Here is a 23,045-nt window from a genome sequence, read left to right on the forward strand (position 1 = left end):
TGTAGGCTTCACCAGATTTTAAAAGGGACTTTTACACACACACACAAAAAAGGGCAACACACCTTATTTAAAGTGAGTTTTTTAAGAAAAATTACACATAACCATATTACTCCCTCCTTAACATGTTTCACTGGCTCCCTTCACTGACAGTATCAAGTACAAACTCCTCAGGGAGACATACAAGGACATCAAGGGGTGTCCATCCACCCCTAAAGGCTCATTCCTTCTCACTCACTGCCCAAGACCCTATCTTTCCAGCCATTCTGAACTTCTCACAGGACCTGGAAGACACCCTGCTCTTTCATGCCTGCATTCATGTGTGTGTGTGTTTGTTGCTTTGGTTTTGGAATGCCCTTCTTCCTTCTTATTTCCCATTTATTCCTTCTTACTTATCCATCAAACTTTTCTTCATCATTAAAGACATTGCTAACGGACGTCTCCTCCTCTTTAAGTCCTTGTGAACTCCCAGTCCAGCGGAGGTGACTTTCCTCACTTCTCCCACAGCACCTTGTGTAAGGATCCACAGAGTTGTCAGGACAAGTGTCAACTGGGTACTATTTGTCACATTTTATGAGGCTTTACTTTTACTGTTTACTTTTCTGCTCTCATTAGACTGTGTTTCCTTGAGATAAGATTATGATTTATTCCTCTCCCCTTCTCTCTCCATAGTTCCCGCAGTAGTACAAGTCTTGAACTCAATGAATGGGTGAAGTCTGATAGAACACAAGTATGAATAGAATTGATATGTTACTTCAGAGGGAAAGTACCAGAGATATTCCGAATTGTTCTTGTGCCCTCCTTTTCTGGGAACAGTGGAAGAAAATGTTATTCCTTTGAGAGGCTGAATGACATACCGGGTGAGACTAGTCAACTAACGTAATGATAGGAGAAGTTTTGTGTCTTTTGGGGGAAAGGATGTGTAAATTTTTTCCTCTGCAGTCATGGAAGAAAAGTATCTTGGCTTCAGTAGAGGTGAGGCATGCTGTCCTAGAAGGACTATGTTGTTGTGAGCTAAATGTCCGACACCTGCATTTAAGTGGGTTAAAATATAACGATAGTAGACTCTTCAAAACTTTGATGAAATAAATGGATGAATATGGGTAGGGTTGCAACTAGTTATTTCTGACCAGACAGAAACATCAATCATCATACTGTTTTCGCATTTATCTGATTTGATTATGGTTAGATTTCAAGGAGGTTCTTGATTTTACTCTAGGCATCCTGTGCTATTACTAAATTCTATGAAAATTATGTTTTAGATCTAAGAATTAAGAAAGAAAAACTTTTTATCTGAGGAATGCAAGCTCCTTTTAATTTAGGCCCAGAGAGGCATAAACTGTGACGGCATGTAACAGTAGTCACATCTCTCTCCCTCTTTGAGCTAAATAATTATCTCTTGAAGCCATTTGCTATGTAGACTCTAGACTAACTGACACCAAGTAACGATAGAATGCCATGTGCTAGACACCATAACTCATACCCTATAGTTTAGTTCAATGATGTATATCCAATCACTACTCAATGTTACTTCTATAAACCAATGAGAATTCCTGTCAGACAACTTTGTATCAGCACACTCCTTCCCTTTTGCCTTTAAAAACCTGCTAGTACCCATTAACCATCCCCCCATGTACAACTAGTATATATCCATAATAATTAAAAAGAAAACATTTTTTAAAAAACCTTCCTGTAACAAAGGCTGAGTGGAGTACTCCCCAAGGCAACTTGGAAGTGTGTTTAAGGCTGCAGTTCTCAACCCTGGCTCAAACAAATTGCCTATAATAATTTTGCCTCAGTTTCTTTCTTTAGGTCAACAGAATCCATGTGGTTATTAGGAGATGTCCATTGGGCACCATTCTACATTTTATATCAGCAGGGAAAAAATAGCATTATAAATGGTAACAACTAAATAATCATGCTGAAGAAAAATAAATTGGATTCTTCCTTCACACTTATGACAAAATGGAGTTGAGATGAATTAAAGATTTTTAAAGTAAATAACTAAATCATAAAAGTATTAAAATAAAATATAAGATGCATTTTGGAATATACTCCTCACATAGAGGAGTAGGCCTTTCTAAGTATTACCAAAAAAACTGGAAGCCATAAATAAAGACTAAAGTATGTGACATCATACAAATATTTTTAAATTCTGCATTAAAAACACAAGAAATCATAAAGTCAAAAGAGAAATAGAAATCTTGGAATAAAGAGTTGCAGTTTTTGTCATGCATAAAGGGCTATCTTCTTAAATACGTAGATTTCTTTAAAGAAATACCAACAACCTAATAGAAAAAAAAATGAGTGAAGGATAAAAGCAATTACTAGAAAAGGAAGTACAAGCAATCCTTACTTAAGTAAGATTAATAACCTTACTTAAAATACGAGAAATGCAATGAAACTCATGATCTGATGCCATTTTTCACCTATCAGACTAGAAATATAAATGATGAGGGTATGGGAAAATAGGTAATCTCATACATTATAATAAAAATATAAATTGGCACAACTTCTACAGAGTGCAAATTGTATTGATTAAAATTAAATATAATTATATTCTTTGATTCTGCAAAGGAAATTTTTCATGAACCCACATGCAGTGTGGCTTCCTTTCTTCAATATACATGGACATTGTCATGTAAACTGCAGTAGCCATCTTGTAATTGTAGAGACAATATCACGGCCAAACAAATGCAGTGAGCATGGCAGAGTGAAGCAGTGGAAAGCATTTAAGCCTTCACTGATATTACTAAGCTACCTATCATTCTCTACCTAGAGTTCCCTTACATCTGAACTTCTATGAGATAATCAGCTTTTCTATTAAGTCCTATTTGAATTGGGATTTCTGTTATTTACAGCTGAATGTATTCTAAGTAGATAAATATGTGTATAGCATGTGTGTACACACATGTATCATGTATATTTAGGGATACACATATATATCCGCTAAATCAATTGTAACCATTTTCCTGTATTTAGAATGTATGTTATTTCCAACCTTAAAAATAATAACTCTAGTTTTACATAAATGTTTGCATTTTGGGGGGAGGATAAAATTTTAGAAGTGGAATCACCATTAGAACCCCTAAGGATCTTGTTACTGTTAAAAGAACAACTTTTGAAAAATAAAGCAAGGTTTATTTGAACAAAGAACAATTTGCTAGTCAGGCAGCCCTCAGAACCAGAAGAGGTTGAGAGAGCTCTGCTGTGCAATGTAGACAGGCAGCATTTATAGACAGAAAATTGAAGTGAAGTACAGAAACAGCTTGGTTGGTTATAGATCTGTGTTTGCCTTATTTGGACATGTTGCCTGCCTGAGACTGGCTGAAGCTCAGCTGCTGTGATTGGCTGACATGCAGCTATTTGTTATAAAATATACCCCCAAGTCAGGCTTTCAGTTTGTTTACTTAATAAGTTAGATTGCCCTTCAGTTACATAGGGAGGTATGGAGGTTGCCTCAGGCCAAATTTAGTTTAATGTTAAAAATTGGAAGGTACTGGGCAGGGCCTTTTTACAGCTAATGTACAGTGTAGAGTGTTTATTTCTGATCACGCTTACTAATAACACTAGATATTAACATAAAATTTAGTGCAGTTGTAGGTGAAAGGATGTCATCTCATTTTAAGTTACTTTTTTATCATTAGTGAGAATTAATAATGTGGTTTATTAAGAAGTTCCATTTTTCCAGGATTCTACTTGTCAGATCAGAAACAGAAAAAAATGGTAGCAAGTGCAAGAGTCTAGGCTCAGGTATCAAATACAAAGAAATAGTAAATAGAGCCAGTCAGTCAGAATCTATTTCTATATCTTTTCACTTAAAGATCTCATGAGCCAATGACAGGAGACAATTTGTTGGGAAGAGAGAGGCTTCAGACACTGGTATTTTTGTGATGCCCTCCCTCATGAGCTGAACTGGATGTAAGGAATTAGAGATATTACACCCCTCCTAGAAGTTCAGACATTTGAGAACAGGGGGATATGGACATTGTACATCATTTTCTGTGTGAGGTCCGTGGAGAGGAGCTTCATTAGAGTGGTTCCCGATGATGTTGCATCTACAGAGTAGAAATGGTAATATAGCATGAGGAGGCTTCAAGTAAAAGCTGGTCAATTTTGTAAGAAATCAAAAGTTACAGTTTTTCACACCTGAGTTAATGACTGTGAAAAATTGTATCTCTACATTTGTATTTCTTACATTATGTATATACCCATCTTAGTCATTTATTAGTCGTGCATCTCTCTGAGCCTCAACTTCCTCATTTCCAAAATGGAGATAATAATTCCTATATAATGTGATTTTCTTCTGTAAGTCATACTCATGGGTCTTGTCCAATTTCCTATAAGTAATTTATTCCTTACTAAGCTGAAGAGAATATATGAGGGCCAAATACACTAACCAGGTAATGTACTAGGTAAGGCTGTGTCAATATATATATGGCCAGATTCCAGCCACTGTCACAATCGCTACCCTGAGATGACACTGCTGTCTTTGGCCAGGATGAGGAATCTCTGGTGGAACATCTGTCTGGTCAAGCTGGATAGGGCTCACTATTCATAGTCCACACACCTCTCTCAGTGAAGGAAGGACTTCTGCTGGCCCTGCAGTTGCAGAGCTAATTCTCCCATAAGAAACTTACTTGGTGCAATTTGTTTCAGTCACAGGTATGCACTCTGGCCAATGAGAAGATAGGAATCTCTTTAGGTTTGCATTAGTCCTTTGCAACTTTGGTGGAATTCTGTCTGGTGCTGTAAGGAACTTAAGTTCACTGTAAGACACAGGTCTTGGTAGATTCTAGACTTTGGGACAATTTTACTGGCGTATCTACAGGCAAGGCATATCTACAAGTAGGGAGGAGTACACTCATCTGCTTTTCTTATTTTTTTATTTTTTATTGTATTTATTTATTGTATTTATTTATTTATTTATTTTTGAGACGGAGTCTTGCTCTGTGGCCCAGGCTGGAGTGCAGTGGCGCAATCTCGGCTCACTGCAAGCTCCACCTCCCGGGTTCACGCCATTCTCCTGCCTCAGCCTCCTCAGTAGCTTGGACTACAGGCGCCCGCCACCACGCCTGGCTAATTTTTTTGTATTTTTTAGTAGAGACAGGGTTTCACTGTGTTAGTCAGGATGGTCTCGATCTCCTGACCTCGTGATCCGCCCGCCTCGGCCTCCCAATGTGCTGGGATTACAGGCGTGATCTACTTTTCTTTACTATAATTTTTATCCCATGGCACCTGGCCTCATTCAGAGCCCAAGATGACCTGGTGTTCCCCAGTAGAATTCTTCACCTAGGGTGCAGGCAGCCATATAATTCACTCCATTACTTGAGTTGCCTGAAAAGTATGCAGCTTTTCAGGAAGATATTCTTGAAGCCTGAAGCCTAGCGATTGCGTCAATGACCACTCAATTGTTTCCATGTAACAATTTTGATTTTCTCCCATAGTCACTTTAGTGTGCTCAGTAAACCAGTGTTTTATGCTTGATTGTCACCTTCAGAATTCTATCTCAGCATTATCAGGATCTCATGAAATCATGTAGGCATACTTTCTTGTATGGACATGTTTTGTTTTGGGCTGGTTGAGAGGTAATGCCAAGGTTCTGAGTTCCATGGGAATACAGCCAAGAGACATTTGGCTTCTTAGACTTAGTGTCCGTGGGAGCGGATCTGAGAAAATCTTGTGGAGGATCTATGGCCCAAACCGCATAATCAGATTTTGTTCTGAATAGTGTCCTTCATAAGACGTTAAAGAGAAAAAACCCTTAACACTTGTAGGAAAAGGTTTCTCAATAGAGTAATTTTGAATGGTTAGGATAACAAATTAAAGGATTGAATTAGTGGTTTAATCTTTTTTACATTTTTGGTTTAAAGTTACCATTAAGATAAATTGAGTCAAATATAGCTGTTAGCCCTTCTCAGGAGACGTTTTCAACAGATCTCATTAGGATCAGAATCTGGTATTATGTTTTACATTTCTATGAATTAATACTAGTGAATAATATTTTGCCTATAGTGCATATATAGAACTAATAAAATGACATTTTATTAAAGTTGATCTTTAAGAAAGTATATGTGTGTGCTTATTTAAAACATCAGCTTTATTATGAAGCAGAAACAATAGCATAATACTGTTAAAAACTTTTCTTTCTTATAGTAATCCAAAAGTGGAATCAATGAAAACAAAGCGTGTGTGTCTTGCATCATTGCCAAACTATACAGTTCCACATCAGGAGTACTTAGTGTAATGTTAAACCTGACATAAGCTAGTCAACCTTTATAAGTTATCTTATTAAGGAGTTGTCTGTCATTATTTTATATACATTTTATGTCTGGGCAGCCTCATATGTAAAATCTTACATTCAAGAACATCTTGCGTTCTTGACAGGATGTGATACTATTGAAGTATTTTGATGTGTAATCTAGGAAAAAATATTTAAATATTCCTTCTGTCTAGTGTTTTGAATGGCAACCAAGATAAACTTGCTATAAACCATGCGTGTTATCTAGCGTAAATATACTCATTTTCCAAATACTTCCTCTGCAAAATGCCATCGAGGCATGAATGGTACTAAATTTAGTACCATTTTTCATTGCTCGACATCTTACTCAGGGATGACCAAAATAGTATAGTTTGCTTTGATACGTTTTGCAGTGTGTAAACTGGAACTGAATGACCATGCAAATGAAATTTCAACACTCTATGTCACATGCCAGACAAGTCATGACTTGCCTATCATTGCCTATAGTTTCATTTCTTAGTTATATTATTGGTAGTACTCGTATGTTTTATTTTTAAAAGTGATCATTTGATATTTGAAATGGATTTTATCATATTATAGTTTAATCAATATTTGAATTTAGATTTCTATTTGTGTGTAATTAATATACAAATAGAAATTATTGAAATGACATTTATATTAATTATACACTATTTAGCAATATTAACACATAGAATTTTAATTATCTTCCCCATTAAAGTTAGTCACTGCTTTATAACTAAGTTACTAAACTGATGGAGGGTGGAGAGGAGGGAGCACTTAAAAAATTTTTATATATGTTATTGCACTTAAGGATTTCTAGGTACTTTACAACTGTTTTGCAATTCAGTTTGAAAATTGGTGCTCACAAATTTCAGATAAGTGTACCAGTTTCATTAAGTGGTAAGAAAAAAATGTAGCTTCCTTGTGTCTCTGTGGCTTCAGTAGAACTTGTAACTCTAGGACCATATACCCTTGCCAACTGCAATGCATTTGGAAATTGAACCTATGAAAACATATAAATAGTTTTCACGTCAAGACAAAAACAAGAAATAGGGAAAGGGTTCCCTATATAATAAATGGTGCTGGGAAAACTGGCTAGCCATATGTAGAAAGCTGAAACTGGATCCCTTCCTTACACCTTATACAAAAATTAATTCAAGATGGATTAAAGACTTAAATGTTAGACCTAAAACCATGAAAACCCTAGAAGAAAACCTAGGCAATATCATTCAGGACATAGGCATAGGCAAGGACTTCATGTCTAAAACACCAAAAGCAATGGCAACAAAAGCCAAAATTGACAAATGGAATCTAATTAAAGAGCTTCTGCACAGCAAAAGAAACTACCATCAGAATGAACAGGCAACCTACAGAATGGGAGAAAATTTCTGCAACCTACTCATCTGACAAAGGGCTAATATCCAGAATCTACAATGAACTCCAACAAATTTACAAGAAAAAAACCCATCAAAAAGTGGGTGAAGGATATGAACAGACACTTCTCAAAAGAAGACATTTATGCAGCCAAAAGACACATGAAAAAATGCTCATCATCACTGGCCATCAGAGAAATGCAAATCAAAACCACAATGAGATACCATCTCACACCAGCTAGAATGGAGATCATTAAAAAGTCAGGAAACAACAGGTGCTGGAGAGGATGTGGAGAAATAGGAACACTTTTACACTGTTGGTGGAACTGTAAACTAGTTCAACCATTGTGGAAGACAGTGTGGCGATTCCTCAGGGATCTAGAACTAGAAATACCATTTGATCCAGCCATCCCATTACTGGGTATGTACCCAAAGGACTATAAATCATGCTGCTATAAAGACACATGCATACGTATGTTTATTGCAGCACTATTCACAATAGCAAAGACTTGGAACCAATCCAAATGTCCAACAATGATAGACTGGATTAAGAAAATGTGGCACATATACACCGTGGAATACTATGCAGCCATACAAAATGATGAGTTCATGTCCTTGGTAGGGACATGGATGAAGCTGGAAACCATCATTCTCAGCAAACTATCACAAGGACAAAAAACCAAACACCACATATTCTCACTCATAGGTGGGAATTGAACAATGAGAACGCATGGACACAGGAAGGGGAACATCACACACCGGGGCCTGTTGTGGGGTGGGGGGAGGGGGGAGGGATAGCATTTGGAGATATACCTAATGTTAAATGACAAGTTACTCGGTGCAGCACACCAGCATGGCACATGTATACACATGTAACAAACCTGCACGTTGTGCACATGAACCCTAAAACTTAAAGTATAATAAAAAAAATTAAAAAAAGAGAAATGAAACAGATATAACTACTCCCTGCTTTCGTATGTGTAAAGCAACATGACCAGGACCAATTTAATAGGAATTTAACTCCTGAGAACCAGAGTAGCAGACCTAAAATTCCTCAACCAAACTTTTGTGCTAAACAATTAGACTTTTATAATAAAGTGAAAATCAGAAATCCAGAATTAATCATTAGAATAAAAACTGTTGTGTCTTTCAAAAAAATGTGAAAACACTTTAATATAACTTATACTGTTTCTACAAATTAGATGTAAGAAATAATTTCATTTAGTCATAGTACAATAAATTTGATTAACAAAATCCCAATTTACAAAACAGAAGTAAATAAATGCAGAAATATATTCATTATCAAATTATAAAATAAAAGTAACAGTTATTGTTGAGATAGCATCAGTTTATTCTTCATTTCAGATAATAGAGTCAATTATTTTGGTATACTTAGAAATGTTTTTGCAAGTATTAAAATAATGGAACGTTGAGATTTAAACACAATGACAGTAAACCATTGAAATTTCAAATTCACTTTATACAGCCATCATGAATCCATAAGTGACTGTTAATCATGTAAAAAAAATATAAAATGATTGTAATATAACCATCTAATCATTAACATATGGAGTTTTAAGACCACTATTTAATCTGCTAATTTGCTCCGAAATATAAGTAGTTGCTTTTCTGTGATGCATGACATGTCTTTGTGCCTTAGTACTTAATTTGAAATGTCCTTAGTGTAAAAATATACCAAAGTAAATAAAAAAGGAGACACTTATTTACAAAACAATGTTGTATACATATTATATAAATGTATTATTTCAGTCTTTTTATACAATATTGATAGAGTCGATCATTTCTATTATTTTACCATAAAAACTGCAGTGTTGCAAAGGCAGTGTTGTAATTTTCCAAAGACAAAATTACATACTTCTCCAAGTATGTTATTTTGACATTTTGATAAAACAAATACCATTTGACTGCCTTTTAAGATAATGCAGTTTCTCCAAGTATGCTACAGAATTGAAAGCCAACCTCTAGAAAAATGATTCTTCTTACATTAAAGAAAATCCATTCCTCATTTGGAGGTGTAGGAAAATGCACCTGAAGAAAAGAGAAACTTACTATTTTACTGAATGTTTTTTATGTGATAAACCTGGTAGCCTCAGACATTCAGCCTATCGTATTAGCACCATTGGCATGGATTGTTAATGTACTGTGTCAATTATAATAGGAATGGAAATTGCATATGCTGCACCATCCCTATTTTTGTGGAATTTTATCTTACCAAGTATACTACCATACAATATAAATTCAAGTGTTTGAGGATGATTCGAATGATGGTATATAACAATCCTGCATTTTACCAATACTGTATGTAGATTTTTCTGTAAATATTAAACAAAACTTTAAAGAAATAGACTTTAAAGCATACTCCTTTAATTCATCAGAACGCAAGGAGAATCGCTTTCATTTCCTCGCCGATGTTGTAATATATAGGAACATAAATGTAATTTGATCTCCTTCTAGCTCAAAAACTCTGGAAATCATAAAACTTTCTTGTATGATTTGTTTGGATGGTTAAATGCCAACCATTGCATATATTCCCCCTTTTAGTTTACATACTGTAGCTTATGCTTAAGTGACTGTAGCATACTCTAGGCCTATAGCCTGTGGTACTTAATTTCACAGCTTCAAAATTGTTGAGGGGAAAACCTTCCATGTTTTAGGAAGTTATGAAAGCTTAATATAAATCTCATGAGCACCCACAGCGGTCTACTACCATCGCTGGAATTTTCCCATATATTATTTGTTCTTTGCCATTAAAATATAGCATATTAATTGGAGACATCTTTGTGGGAGTACAGCAAGGGCCTGCTGAACCTCTGGGGTTTGCTTGGTGTACCAGATGAGTATGAGGATATTTTTGTAAAAATACAAATTCACACTCTCCAGAGCAGTAATTGGCCTTATATCTTTTAGGAGCGATAATCCAATCCCATCCAAAAGCTTCAAAATCCACAGTTAGAGGGTAACGACAGCATCGTGATTCTGTTGAGTGCTCATCACAGTCAAGACCAAAATCCCTTCTGGATCTTTTTGGTGTGTCTGTTACCTTGACCTCTAAAAAGGGATTCTGTTTGAAAAGGAAAGAACAATCAGTAATATCAATAGGCCTGGAAACACTTTTCTACCTACCTTAAGAAGTTATTGTTGAAGAAATAAACTAATAATTTTGCTCATACCACATTTATTTTTAAAAGGCACAGCATTAAGGAATGTTAATTTACACTAGGCTTGATTTTCCCCTTATGTCTCAAAAGAATTTAACAGCAATACAAATTCCCCTAAGGTCAGTTCCATGTCTTTTTAATTTTTATTTTTCCAAGTTTGAGTACCAGACTGCCTGGCACATAATGGATGTCCTGAAAATATGGGAAGAAAGGGAGGGAAGGAAGAAAGGAGAGAGAGAGGAGAAGAAGGAGAAGTGGGGAATGGAGGAAAGAGCTGAGCTCCTCTCTTCTTGCTTCCTAATTAAGTATGTTGGCTAAATATGCCTGGTAACTCCTGGAGGGTTAGGTATAGTCATCCATCCTCCTCACTCAGGAAAACTTGGACAATAAAGCCAGGGCAAAATAGGGAAGGACAAATTCAGAAGAAGAGACGATGATATTTCCTTTATTCTTTCACTGGAAAATGTTTCTATTCAGGTATTTAAAAATTTGTTGATTCTGTCTCTGCCCCAATCTTTTAATACATTTGAGACTTTGTTTCCCTTTACATGAAAAAATCTGAGGAATACAACATATTAACCACTGGACATATTATCAATTTTGATCATTAAAATTCTACCTATAAAAAGGAACACTTTCTTAAATAATTGACAGTAGTTTTTAACCCATATCTAAATGAAAATAGCTCTGGCAGTGTTATTTAAGACTGTCAAAAATAATAATATCATTTTGGGAGTCATTAACATTTAAAGTAGCATATATAAAGGAAACTAGGTCATTTAGAAAATTGTATAGTCTTTTAGACACCTGCACACGTATGTTTATCGCAGCATAATTCACAGTTGTAAAGATATGGAACCAGCCTAAGTGCCCATCAGCGGATGAATGGATAAAGAAAATGTAGTATATATACACCATGGAATACTATTTAACCATAAAAAAGAGTGAAGTAATGTCTTTTGCAGCAAATTAGATGGAGCTGGAGGCCATTATTCGAAGGGAATGGAAAACCAAATACCATACGTTCTTACTTACAAGTGCGAGCTAAGCTATGCGTACGCAAAGACATACAGAGTAGTATAAGGTACTTCGGAGACTCAGAAAGGGATGAGGGATTAAAAACTACATATTTGGTACAATATACACTACTTGGAGTGATGGGTGCACTAAAACCTCAGACTTCACCACTGTACAATTCATCTATGTAGCCAGAAACCACTTGTACCCCCCAACATATTGAAGTAAAACATGTGTGTGTGTGTATAAATATATATGTACACATATATAATAAAAAAGTAATAAAAATGAAAAAATATTGTATAGTATTTTAAAGAATGTTTTATTTAGAGTAGATCTGATCTGCTAATTATATCCTCTTTATAACTAAGATCATTGAAAGATTACAAAGGTAACAGGTTTGTTGTTTACAAGTATAATCTTCTTTTGTAAATTATATCAATAGATGAATGTAAAAAGATGTGATCACATTAAGTATTTGAAAACAGAAATTTAGGTAAGCCAGAAGAGTAACCCTAAATTTGTACTAGGAATTAAAATGGTTTTTATTAATTTTTGTGATATATAAGGTATTGTCATTTACTTGGCCTGGTACTAAATTAGTCGGCCTTCCCTGAGTAAACTTTTGCACAAGAATGCTAAGGCAGCTCAGAAATAAGCTAGGTGGCAAAGGTTAACTAGCATGTAAATTGAAATTTTATTAGGAGTATTCCACAAAGAAATATATACACACATCAGTGCATCAACATCCTACAAATAATGAACATATTTATCATGAGGAACCTTAAATATATTTAATAAAGTATAAGCCTATAAATATCACTCTTAATCTCTCTGAATAAAACATTTAATTATAATTTTAAAAGGTTTATCTGTTTTATGCTAAGCCAAAAATCTTTAACACATTTGGCACCCTTCTGGGAGAAAAAAATAATGTTTGGATTTGTTGGTTTATGTAGTGAAATCCACTATATAGGGTTAATATTTTAATTCATACAGTCATGTATCATATTAATGAAAAGCACTTTATATTTCATTCCCAATTCAAAAGGACTTCTTAAGAAGTTAAGAAGTATGGCATAATTGTTTTCTAAAATCTTGATGCAAAGTAAGAGTATCAAGGGAGTGGTTCATAGGATATGAAATTGAACACCTACTTTTATTGGGTACAGGGCTACCGTCGGGGTAAGATACCTTTGTCTAGCTTATGAGCTTAGGGAATTTGTAGCTATTTTCCACTGTTGTTTATTCATATTATGAATAAAAACATAAGGTTATTATAATGTTATTTTCAGTTATCACTTACCAGCCCATCTTCTCCTGGTCCTGGGAAGGTTACAGCAAGATCATGACCATTCTCATCTAAAGCTTTTATTTCAATGCCTAAGTTGGATTCAGGTTGTTTGAGCCAATTTTGCAACACTGTCTTCACATCAATGCTCTGCCAAATACCAGTGCCTGGGTTCATGTCAAGTTTCAGAGATCGGATTCCAGTATACCTTGTACCGTCTTTCATAGGTTTGATGAGTCTCAGGATTTGCACAAACACTGTTGTAGGAGTCTCGACGGGTCTCAAATATATCCATAGTTGGGCCTTTACTACTTTATTGTATTGTATTTTAGAGCTAAATTTAAAGAAGCAACATTTGGGTTTTCCATCCACTTGCATTAGAAAATCAGCTATAAATGAATAAGAAAAGAAAAGTTGCTGAAATTATTTCCCATTAACAAAACCCCTCCATATTAATAGTTGAGCATTTTTTAAAATTAAGATAATGTATGCCTATGCAGTCTTTTAAAATGAAATACTGTGTGGAACTTTATAACTCAAAAAAATGTCAAAGAAAATAATTACCCTAGCTTTTCAGAATTTTTCAGACGTATGTATTTTCAGCTGTTCATCAGGAATCTATTCCCCTTCCAGAGAACTATGGACAAAGGAAGGTTCTATGAAGTAATGAACACTGAATGAAATTTTAAAATGATGATGATTAGAGAGAACAAGAGACACTGTGGAGGAACAACCACTTAGAATTCTTTGGGAATCTGAGTAGTTACACTTACTGAGCAGCTGTACCAATCAGTCTGGTAGAAGGAACCCTTCCCCCAGGCCTGAATTACCTGGGGACAAGACACACTGAGCAACTTACTGAGCCTCGGGAATTAGTAGAAAACACAGTACATCTGTTACATTTTGGCTTTGGAATAGCCTTTTAAAGGAGCAAAACTAAGCAGATAATTAACACAAAAATTTTGATGTTATATTCAGGCTATCTCAAAAGTTCAAAAGTATTGTCTTTAGGGCCAGGCTGTCATGTAAGCACAAGCACTAACAATTTCTTTTATTTTGGTTTTCCAAAATTGTCTATAAAAGGTAAATCTGCTCCAGACCTATTTGATAGCAGAGTCTTAAATGGAAATTCTTTGCTGCATTGTAACCTGATTACTTAATAAGGGAAATAATATTTTAAAACTGTTTGGAGTCTTGTTTAAAGTATATAAAGCATTGTATTAAAGCAAGATAACAGGTAACACAAAATTTTTCTTGCCATGCCTTCTCTGTCAAGGTGCCTGTTTCTCTTTCCTGGAGAAAGGATTCTTTTGAGCTGACTGCAAAAGGAATTGTATGAAATATGTTACCTGTCAGAAGCAGTGTAGATACCCCAGGTAAAAGCCCTCCCTCTCAGGAAGAATAAAATATTTTAGAAGGTTATTAAGCACTGTGCCTGCTTGGAAGTACACAAACTGGGTACTCTCAACAATAGTACTATGGTCAAGGTACAAGGAGGACTTTGTGAGCCATAACCTACCCAATTAAAATGTTTATTTCTTAGGCATTTTCTAATATTTAGTTCATGATGATTATTATGCTATGTTTACTTCATTATTGTTCTTACTAACACATTAAGATATTTAATTTTTGCATATTCTTCAGTGTAATAGCTCTCAAAATTAAATTTTTAACTGTGAAGAACAAAAAAATTTCTGAGAGAGTTTCAAACAACAGAAATCACTTTAGGTTTTCAGCAGTGCTCAAGTAAGTTTAAACATCCAGCAAGTTTCTTTTTTTTTCTGTTATTAGTGAAAAAAACTTATTTTACACAACTAAATACAATTCTAAAATCTAATGTAAGTTTTAAACACTGCTTGTAGTGTCTCCCAGTCCTTGCCTTGGTGGTATTATTGTGAAAGCATAAGCATGCTATCTATATTTGCCTTATTAAATTAATGCTATGCAAGTATTTTATTTTTCAGTTTTTTGTCTCTATAAGAAAACAAATAATGCAGCAGATTTTTGTCTCATTAATATATTCTCATGCAATCTTGAAAAAGAGAAACTCTTTTCCTTTCTACTTACATACAGGCCAACAGCTTGTTAAAAGAGCCTGAAAATAGATCTGTTTCTCATAAACACTAGAACAACAGTCAGCAGAACTGTTGATATACACTAATAGGACTACTTACACTCTGTAGGCATGGTAATGATTGTTTCCGTTGTAGCGTGATAATCGTCATCTTCCAAAGAGCCATCGCTGCTGTCATCCCTCTGGACATCATACTGATCAATCAGTTCCCGGAGTGGAGGAGCTTTGGGTAAAAGTTGTCTTATAGCATCTTTGCTGATGTTAGGAGCTGTTTCCAGACGAAGTTTACTGAGGATTTGTATCTTAATGGCTTCTATTCTTGAAGATTTAGTGTTTTGTCTCCAAGTACATGCATTACACAGCCCCTCTTTTTCCACATTTTCTTTTTGCTCACTGTTCTCATTTAGATCCACTGGACCAGCAACAATCAGCATAAACAGGTAAATATAAACACAGAGTTGCAGTTTTTGCATGATTTTAAAATCAATATAATCTTTTTTTCTTGTTCTTGTTTCTTCCTTTTACTTTTCTTTTGCTTTTGAGTAATGCCAAGCAAAATTTTAATGCATGTACAGTCTGAGAGACAACTTGCCACACCAGTGAATCTTTTATACTGTATTCCAAGTGGCTTTTTATATTCCAACTTAGATGAGACAAGTGTCGTCAGGATCTATGATTGGCTCTTGCTCCACAATGAATCTCGCTGTCAGAGGTTAAAACCCTGTCTGTCACAAGTCACCAAGCAGTATTTTGTTACAGTCAAGGGTGAGCTGATTCATTTGACTACTTCATAAAAGAAATAAATCTACAAATAATAAAAGTTATTTGTGACATTTGAAAAACAAAAGTCTATGTTGGCAATAATATAAACTGTACTTAAATCTTACTAATCCTCACACAACTCTTATTGTAATTTAAATAAGTCAATTTTAATTTATACTACATATTTAAAATATGAAATATTACTTCCTCAAAAACTAAAATGATTTTATATTGTTTAGGCAAGTATTTGAAGTAGAAAATATTTTTATTTGTTGTATTAAATTATTTTTAGTGCCAAGTAATTAGGAAAATAAAAATTAGGAAGACCTGAATTAAAAGTTAAGATGATGATACTAGTTGAGAATTTTCATCTGTAATTTGAGAAACTTGTTTTCTGACTAAATTCTTAGTAAATATTGGAAGTCATTGTTATTATAATATATTGTGCATGGAATTATTTTTACATAGTTTAATGTCTTTTATTAATATGAAAATTATACTGAACTTTTGACTGAGTGCTATTATTTCCTATTCTAAAGATGCAGATTAACATAACTCAGAAGATGTGTTTTTCATTGTTTATTACCAAGAGGGTAATGTCAGCTAGTAGAAAAATCTCTGAACATAGATAATGAATTTTATAACTGGCATGGCAGAGCTTATTACAGTTTGCCTCAGATTTCCAGCAGTAAATATCCAGAGAGTAAAAAGTGCAGTATCTATTCTCTATAAATTATATCAGAATATTATGAGCACATAAAAGAGAAAGAGCATCATGATAAAGGGGTGACCTTTTGTTGTTTCCCAATACTGCAATATGTTTGCACCCCTTTGCCAATTTCTCATTTTGACCAGAGGGCAGACACCTGGCAGGGATTTGGGGTAAAGTCTGGGAGCAGAGAATAGAGCTTTTTGTTCTCTAAATTTAAGTGGCCTCTGTAGGGATCAAACGTTCAACCTTAGCTTTGGGAGCCACAAGATCTAGTCAAATGAACTATTAAAGAGCTAAGCAAACATAGCCAGCAAGAAACAGAAGATATTTCCAGGCCAAAGGAGATTTCTTTTTCCTACTCCTTTTTGGGAAGCTAAGGATTCCTAAGAGATTTAGTCCATTACTTTTTTTTTCCAAGAGAATACAGTGGCTCATATCAAATATTTATTTTTAAAGTCACTACCATTTTTGCACACTGTACACTAATTTACTGCCTCGGTGCACTAAAATGCAACTCAGTAGCCTGAAAAGTTAATGCATTTTCATCAAATTCTTAAGAGGTATCTACATCTCTTGAGAAAAAAATGGCCTTACATAATGCATTGGATTTGCTCATCATTAAAGATTAAGGAAAACCAGACACAAACCAGATGCCCTGAGGATTTCAGATACTCTTTGTTATGGGACAATATTAGATCTGGCTTCTAAGGTTTTATTTGTTTGGTAAATTCATTTTTCAATGTGTAAATCTTTGAAATGTTATGATCATTGTAACACATGCATCTATACAGTTCCAAGTAAGTCAAACTTTTTTTTAAACATGCTTAGAATTGCATAGCAGTTGAATTGAGAACTCAGGCTCTGGAGTCAGATAGACCTGAGTTCAAATCTCAACTTTGCCACTTCTAACTATGTGATAATGGATGAGATACTTAACTTCCCTAAACTTTAGCTTCCTCATAGGGTTTTGGGGGGATATAATTTAATAATGCATGTAAATTGCTGAATATGGCACCTGTCATATAGTAAGTAATTGATAACTGGCATTTGAGTGCTTGCTCTTTGTTTTATGCAGAAGGGTTTGAGATTATGCTTAAAATTATGCTCCACATGAACTAGAACTGCTTCAGGTCATAGCTGCCAATTATCAGTCACAAAGCCTACTTTCTAGGCCTGTGAGGCAAGTAAAATTTTCTAAGGCAGCCAGGTTACAAGACATGTTCCAGCTCTTTATTCTTATTACCTGGAAAATAGTGAACAAAGGTTGTCATTCCCGCTAACAGACAATTCTTATTATTCATGATTTCTGTATTCACAAATTTGCCTACTTGCTAAAATTTATCTATGAAACTCAATATTCCTAGAATTTTTCAGTCATTCGCGGGCATTCACAGAGCAGCAAAAAATTTGAATCCTATCTGACGCACAGGTTCCCAGACGAGGTCAAACAAAGCAGGGTTCCGCCTTATTTTTTCAGCTCTCATACTATAAACAAATTCCCTTTTTCCCATCTATTTAGTGCCATGTTTTCACATATTTTGTGCTTCTTTTTTTATTGCTCCTCTTATTGATTTTGCTTTTTAAAAATGGCCCCCAAGCATAGTGCTGACGTGCTGCGTGGTGTTCCTATGTTCCTAATCACAGGAAAGCTGCAATGGAAAGTAGCATGGTGGTTGCCAGGGACTGGGTGAGGCACTGAGGGGTAGTTACTGTGTGATAGATACAGAGTTTCAGTCTGGGAAGATGAAAAATTTCTGAAGATGAATGGTGGTGATGGTTATACAACAGTGTGAATGTGCTTAATGCCACCGAACTGTACACCTAAAAATGGTTAAGATGCTAAATGTTGTGTATATTTACCACAATTTTAAAAGGCTGTGATATGCCTAAGGGAAAAAAGTTCTTATGAAAAAATGCATATGCTAGATAAGCATCATTCAGGCCTGAGTTATGGTGCTGTTGGCCGTGAGTTCAGTGTTAATGAATGAACAATATATATTAAATAATGTATTTGTAAATAAAAACATACATAAAACAAGGTTATATATTGATTGGGTGATGTAAATGTTATGACCAGAGGCTCAACTAACCCTGTTTTTCCCCTGGGAACAATAGTTCAATATTTGCTAACTCAGTGTTGGCAATGACTTTATAGAACATAACTACTATGAATAGGGAGAATTGACTATATCTAATCAACTTCTCTAGAGAACAGTATTGAATGGGTGAAGAAGAACTGAAGAAATTTAAGTAAGTTTTATTCCTTCTCCAGTGGCAGTGATTGCAACCTTCCTGATGCCCCAGAATAGAAGGGCTCACGAGCTATAGGAAACTTCAATGTAGTCTGACTGCTGGAGACCCAGTTCTGGCAGTTCTTATCACAAAGGAGACAGGACAGTACTGCATCATTAGGGTGAGTGGGTAGAGAAGAATTCCTCCTAGTTAACTGGGAGAGCTGCGTCTATCAGCTTGTTGGTTTTGTCTTAAGTTAGCCATCTCTAAAAGCAGCTTCTCACAGGAGTCAGAATTTAGGTAGTTAAGGCAGTATCTCACAAGACTGGTATGGTTCGTCTTTGTACTAGGTAGACTGTTGTGGGCCTCACATTTTCTGTAACCGTCAGTAAGGTGGCAAGCAAAACTCTCTCATCTCTGTTACAAATACTCACTGGTTGTCTCAAAACAATGTTGAGGGTATAAACAATATTTTCCAAAAAAAATTTACGGTTTTATTTTTCCAGTGTGAGATCTACTGAGTGTACTAATGTAAAGACTTGCCGGAAGATTAATGATCATGGCCAAAAAAAGGAGGAGGATGAGATTAGGAATTAGCACAAGAATGAATCATGAAAAATTCAACAGTTTTGGGCAAAAACTCAGAAAGTTTTATCTGATACCTCTTGTCATTAACTTGTGTTTACAGCTGTTTGGTATTACTTTATGCTGATTATTCTTAGAGCCAGAAAAAAAATCCGTATAGTACTCAACTCACTTAACATCATGAGAAGATAATCATCCCACATTGATGATAACTGATTACCCATGCTTTTGATAGTTAGAAGACAAAAATTAACAAAAACAAAAATATTCTTAAGCTAGGTAGCATGAATACGGGAATAGAAGGCAGGAGACCCAAAATATAGTTCTGGCTTTACTGTTGATGTTTTATGTAACCTTGAATAAGTCAGTTAGCAAACCCTTCATTTATAAATGTATGTATGTGCGAATTCATGTATTAGTTTATGAAATATTTGAATGCCTATTTTGTACCTGGCACTATGCTAGATTCTGAGGATAAAACAGCGAGCCAGACAGACACAATCACTGTCTTCAGGAAACCTATGGACTAGTTTCTTCACATGAAATATGAATAAATTTGATTAGGTGTGCCCTTTCCATGAGGTTTATCCCCTAAAGCAGTGATTCTCAAAATTTTGGGTCTCAGGATTTGTTTATACTCTCAAAAACTATTTAGAATCCTCCAAATCTTTTTTTGTGTCAGTTATATCATTAATATTTAACACATATATATTAAAACAAATTGTCATGTGCAGGCATATTCAAGCATGCATTTTATTTGCTGACAGAGTCATGATGTCTTCATACATTATGGGGCCTCTGGAAAACTATCGTACACATAAGAAAGAATGAGTGTGAGAAAGGCAAAAAACATCTTAGTATTATTATGAAAACAGTTTTTATTTCATAGACTCTCTGGAAGAGACTTGGGAAGCACCCCAGTGATCCCCAGACCGCACTTGGAGAACCATATGCCCAAAGTAGTACTTTTTACACTACTTCAATTGAATACTTCCCCCTTTAACTTGCAGTCTCCTCCTCCCAATACCTGTAGCGTTGCTTTTAATGAGACATCAAACATGGTAATTTTAAAACATTGTTTATTTAATAGTACATAATTATTACAAAAAGCAGAAATGTAAATATTATTGTAATCACCAACTACAGACTTGCAGGCAATCTAGAGGTCATTTGCAAAATATTTGTCAGTTCTAGGGTATAGACTGAAATTAGTAGTCTTAAGGGATTTCTTGTAGATGGTCTTCAGAAGGTCTTGAGGTGACTGTATTCATACTATGGCAATCCTCATAATAATGTCCTAGTTAATAAAATTGCTGCAATCCATTGTCCTTTAAGAGTAGAATTAATTCAGGAAAACTTCAAAATGCAATTTCTCCTCTCCCTCCTTCCCAAAATGGGAGCTCTAGTGTATTTATTATAGGCTTAAATTTTATCATAGAAAATAAAAATGAAGTTATAATTTGGCTTCCTCATTTTTTCTATTGAAAAAAAGATACTAGGGGCCAGGCACGGTGGCTCATGCCTGTATCACAGCACTTTGGGAGGCTGAGGCAGATTGGATCATTTGAGGTCAGAAGTTCGAGACCAGCTTGGCCAACATGGTGAAACACCATTTCTGCTAAAAATACAGAAATTAGCTGGGTGCGGTGGCGTGAGACAGAGCGAGACCCTCTCTAAAAAAACAAACTAGACTCAAAGACTTGCTGTTAAAATTGTATAGATTGTCCCCTCCTTGATTATTACAATTCTTATATGTTTGTGTTTTAATGTTTCCTTACTTGTCCTCTAATCCCTACCCTTCCATCCCCCAAATAGACTATGAGCTATTTGAAGGCAGGGAATATTTTGTTCTTTTTTGTCTTTTCAGCTCTTGGTCTAGTACCTGGCACATAGTTAGACGGGGAGAACAGTGTTTTTCTTTGATTGTTGAGATGGAGTCTCACTCTGTCACCCAGGCTGCAGTACAGTAGCAGGATCTCGGCTCACTGAAACCTCTGCCTCCCGGGTTCAAGCGATTCTCCTGCTTCAGCCTCCTGAGTAGCTGGGATTACAGGTGTGTGCCACCATGCCTGGCTAATTTTTTGTATCTTTAGTAGAGACGGGGTTTTGCCATGTTGGCCAGGCTGGTTTCGAACTCCTGGCCTCAAGTCATCCATCCGCCCACTTCAGCTTCCCAAAGTGCTGGGATTACAGACGTGAGCCACTGCACCTGGCCAGAACAGTGTTTTTTAAATAATTAAACCACTAAATGAACAAACAACTCCTTAAATACCAGAAACTCCAACTTTTCAATTTCTCAGCAAGGTGTAGTTAGTGTATTTATAGACTTTCTAAGTGAAAGTGTTTTTAGTTTGTTCTGGCTGTAGTTCATAGCATTTCTGTTGACTCCCCTCTTCCTGAAACTGGCAGGAGAGATTAGTATCACAGGTCCCTGTGTTCTTGACACTGCAGTAGTTCTCCAGTGGAGCACTGAGCACTTTGAGTATCCCAGTGCAGCTTTTGCATTTAATGATCTGGGCTTCCTAGATCTATGGCTTCTCACATCGTGTGGCTCTTAACAGGGACCATACTAGGGAGTTGCCATGCTGGCTATGACACCACTACTTAAGGTGACTAGATCCCTTCCTCAACATAGGTTCATATTAAGTTTAATGAGTCTCAAAGGTAGCCAGAGGGTAGAAAAGAAGTCTCAAAAGGGGTGTGTGTGTGCATGCATGTGTGTGTGTGTGTGTGTGTGTGTGTGTGTGTGAGCAAGGCAAAGACAGATCAATCTCCCAGTAGGGAGAAGTATGAACTGAGCATAATAATAAATTTATTTTCATTATATTTGATGACCAGTTTTCTGCATGATGTTTTCACTTACTTTAGAACAAACACAGGTTTCCAGAACAGCTGACAATATAGATTGAATTGGCAAATAATTTGTCTTTAGTTTAAAAAAATTTTTAAGTTAATGTTTCTAGTAACCAACCACTCCCCAAGAGAAAAATCTTACAATTAAATCTAAAAATAATAATTTTTTTGATTTAGATTTTTAAATGTATAGTCGTAAAACCATTTTTAGAAATCTTAACTCTCTTTACTCCATTGGTGGTTTGAAGGTAGTAATAGCCTTAGAAAAATTTAGTTCTTTCTTGGAGTCTCATGTTTTATTTCCTTGGAATTGCCTAAAGCGTAGTTTTTCATAATTCACAGAGGACTGGCTTTCAGAGAGTCATTCCATTTCCAAATTCTTTTGTAAATTCTTAGAAGGAAGTCTTTTTTAAATATATTCATCTGTTCATTTATACATGTATTTGTTCATTAAACCCTTATTGTGCACCTGGTTTATGATAGGTACTATGCCAGGAATTGGAGACAGAAAAAGATGATGCTGTTTTTGCCTAAGGGAAATAAAAAACTTTAGGGCTATAGGATTTTAAGGTTATTCTATCCACTCTATTCATAGAGAGGTGGAGAAAGTGAGGCCCAGAGAGGTTATATGATTTAAATTAGAATTAAATGAAGAACAGTTTATTTAATTTGCAAAGGCAATTTACAGTGAAATACTTTTGAAGCACC

General features: G+C 35.4%; 2 protein-coding genes across 4 annotated transcripts in view; one reads left to right on the forward strand and one right to left on the reverse strand.

Moving 5' to 3' along the window:
• The window catches only part of C2BH2orf88 (chromosome 2B C2orf88 homolog), a 328,152-nt gene that overhangs the window by 174,510 nt on the left and 130,597 nt on the right, over positions 1-23,045 (forward strand). The window lies entirely within an intron of this gene.
• MSTN (myostatin) overlaps positions 9,370-23,045 on the reverse strand; it is a 30,997-nt gene continuing 17,321 nt past the window's right edge. Inside the window, exons 3-5 of one of the 2 annotated variants that reach the window (XM_063790262.1) lie at positions 15,294-15,998; positions 13,135-13,508; positions 9,370-10,714 (exon numbers count right to left, since the gene is read on the reverse strand). In XM_063790262.1, the coding sequence (XP_063646332.1) occupies positions 10,334-10,714; positions 13,135-13,508; positions 15,294-15,666 (1,128 nt within the window). In that variant the 5' untranslated portion in view covers positions 15,667-15,998 and the 3' untranslated portion in view covers positions 9,370-10,333. Of the gene's footprint in view, positions 10,715-13,134; positions 13,509-15,293; positions 15,999-23,045 lie in introns of those variants that run through there. The other variant, NM_001079919.1, reaches the window with a different exon arrangement.

The sequence above is a fragment of the Pan troglodytes genome, chromosome 13 (genome assembly GCF_028858775.2).
Source record: "Pan troglodytes isolate AG18354 chromosome 13, NHGRI_mPanTro3-v2.0_pri, whole genome shotgun sequence".
NCBI classification, from domain to species: Eukaryota; Metazoa; Chordata; class Mammalia; order Primates; family Hominidae; genus Pan; species Pan troglodytes.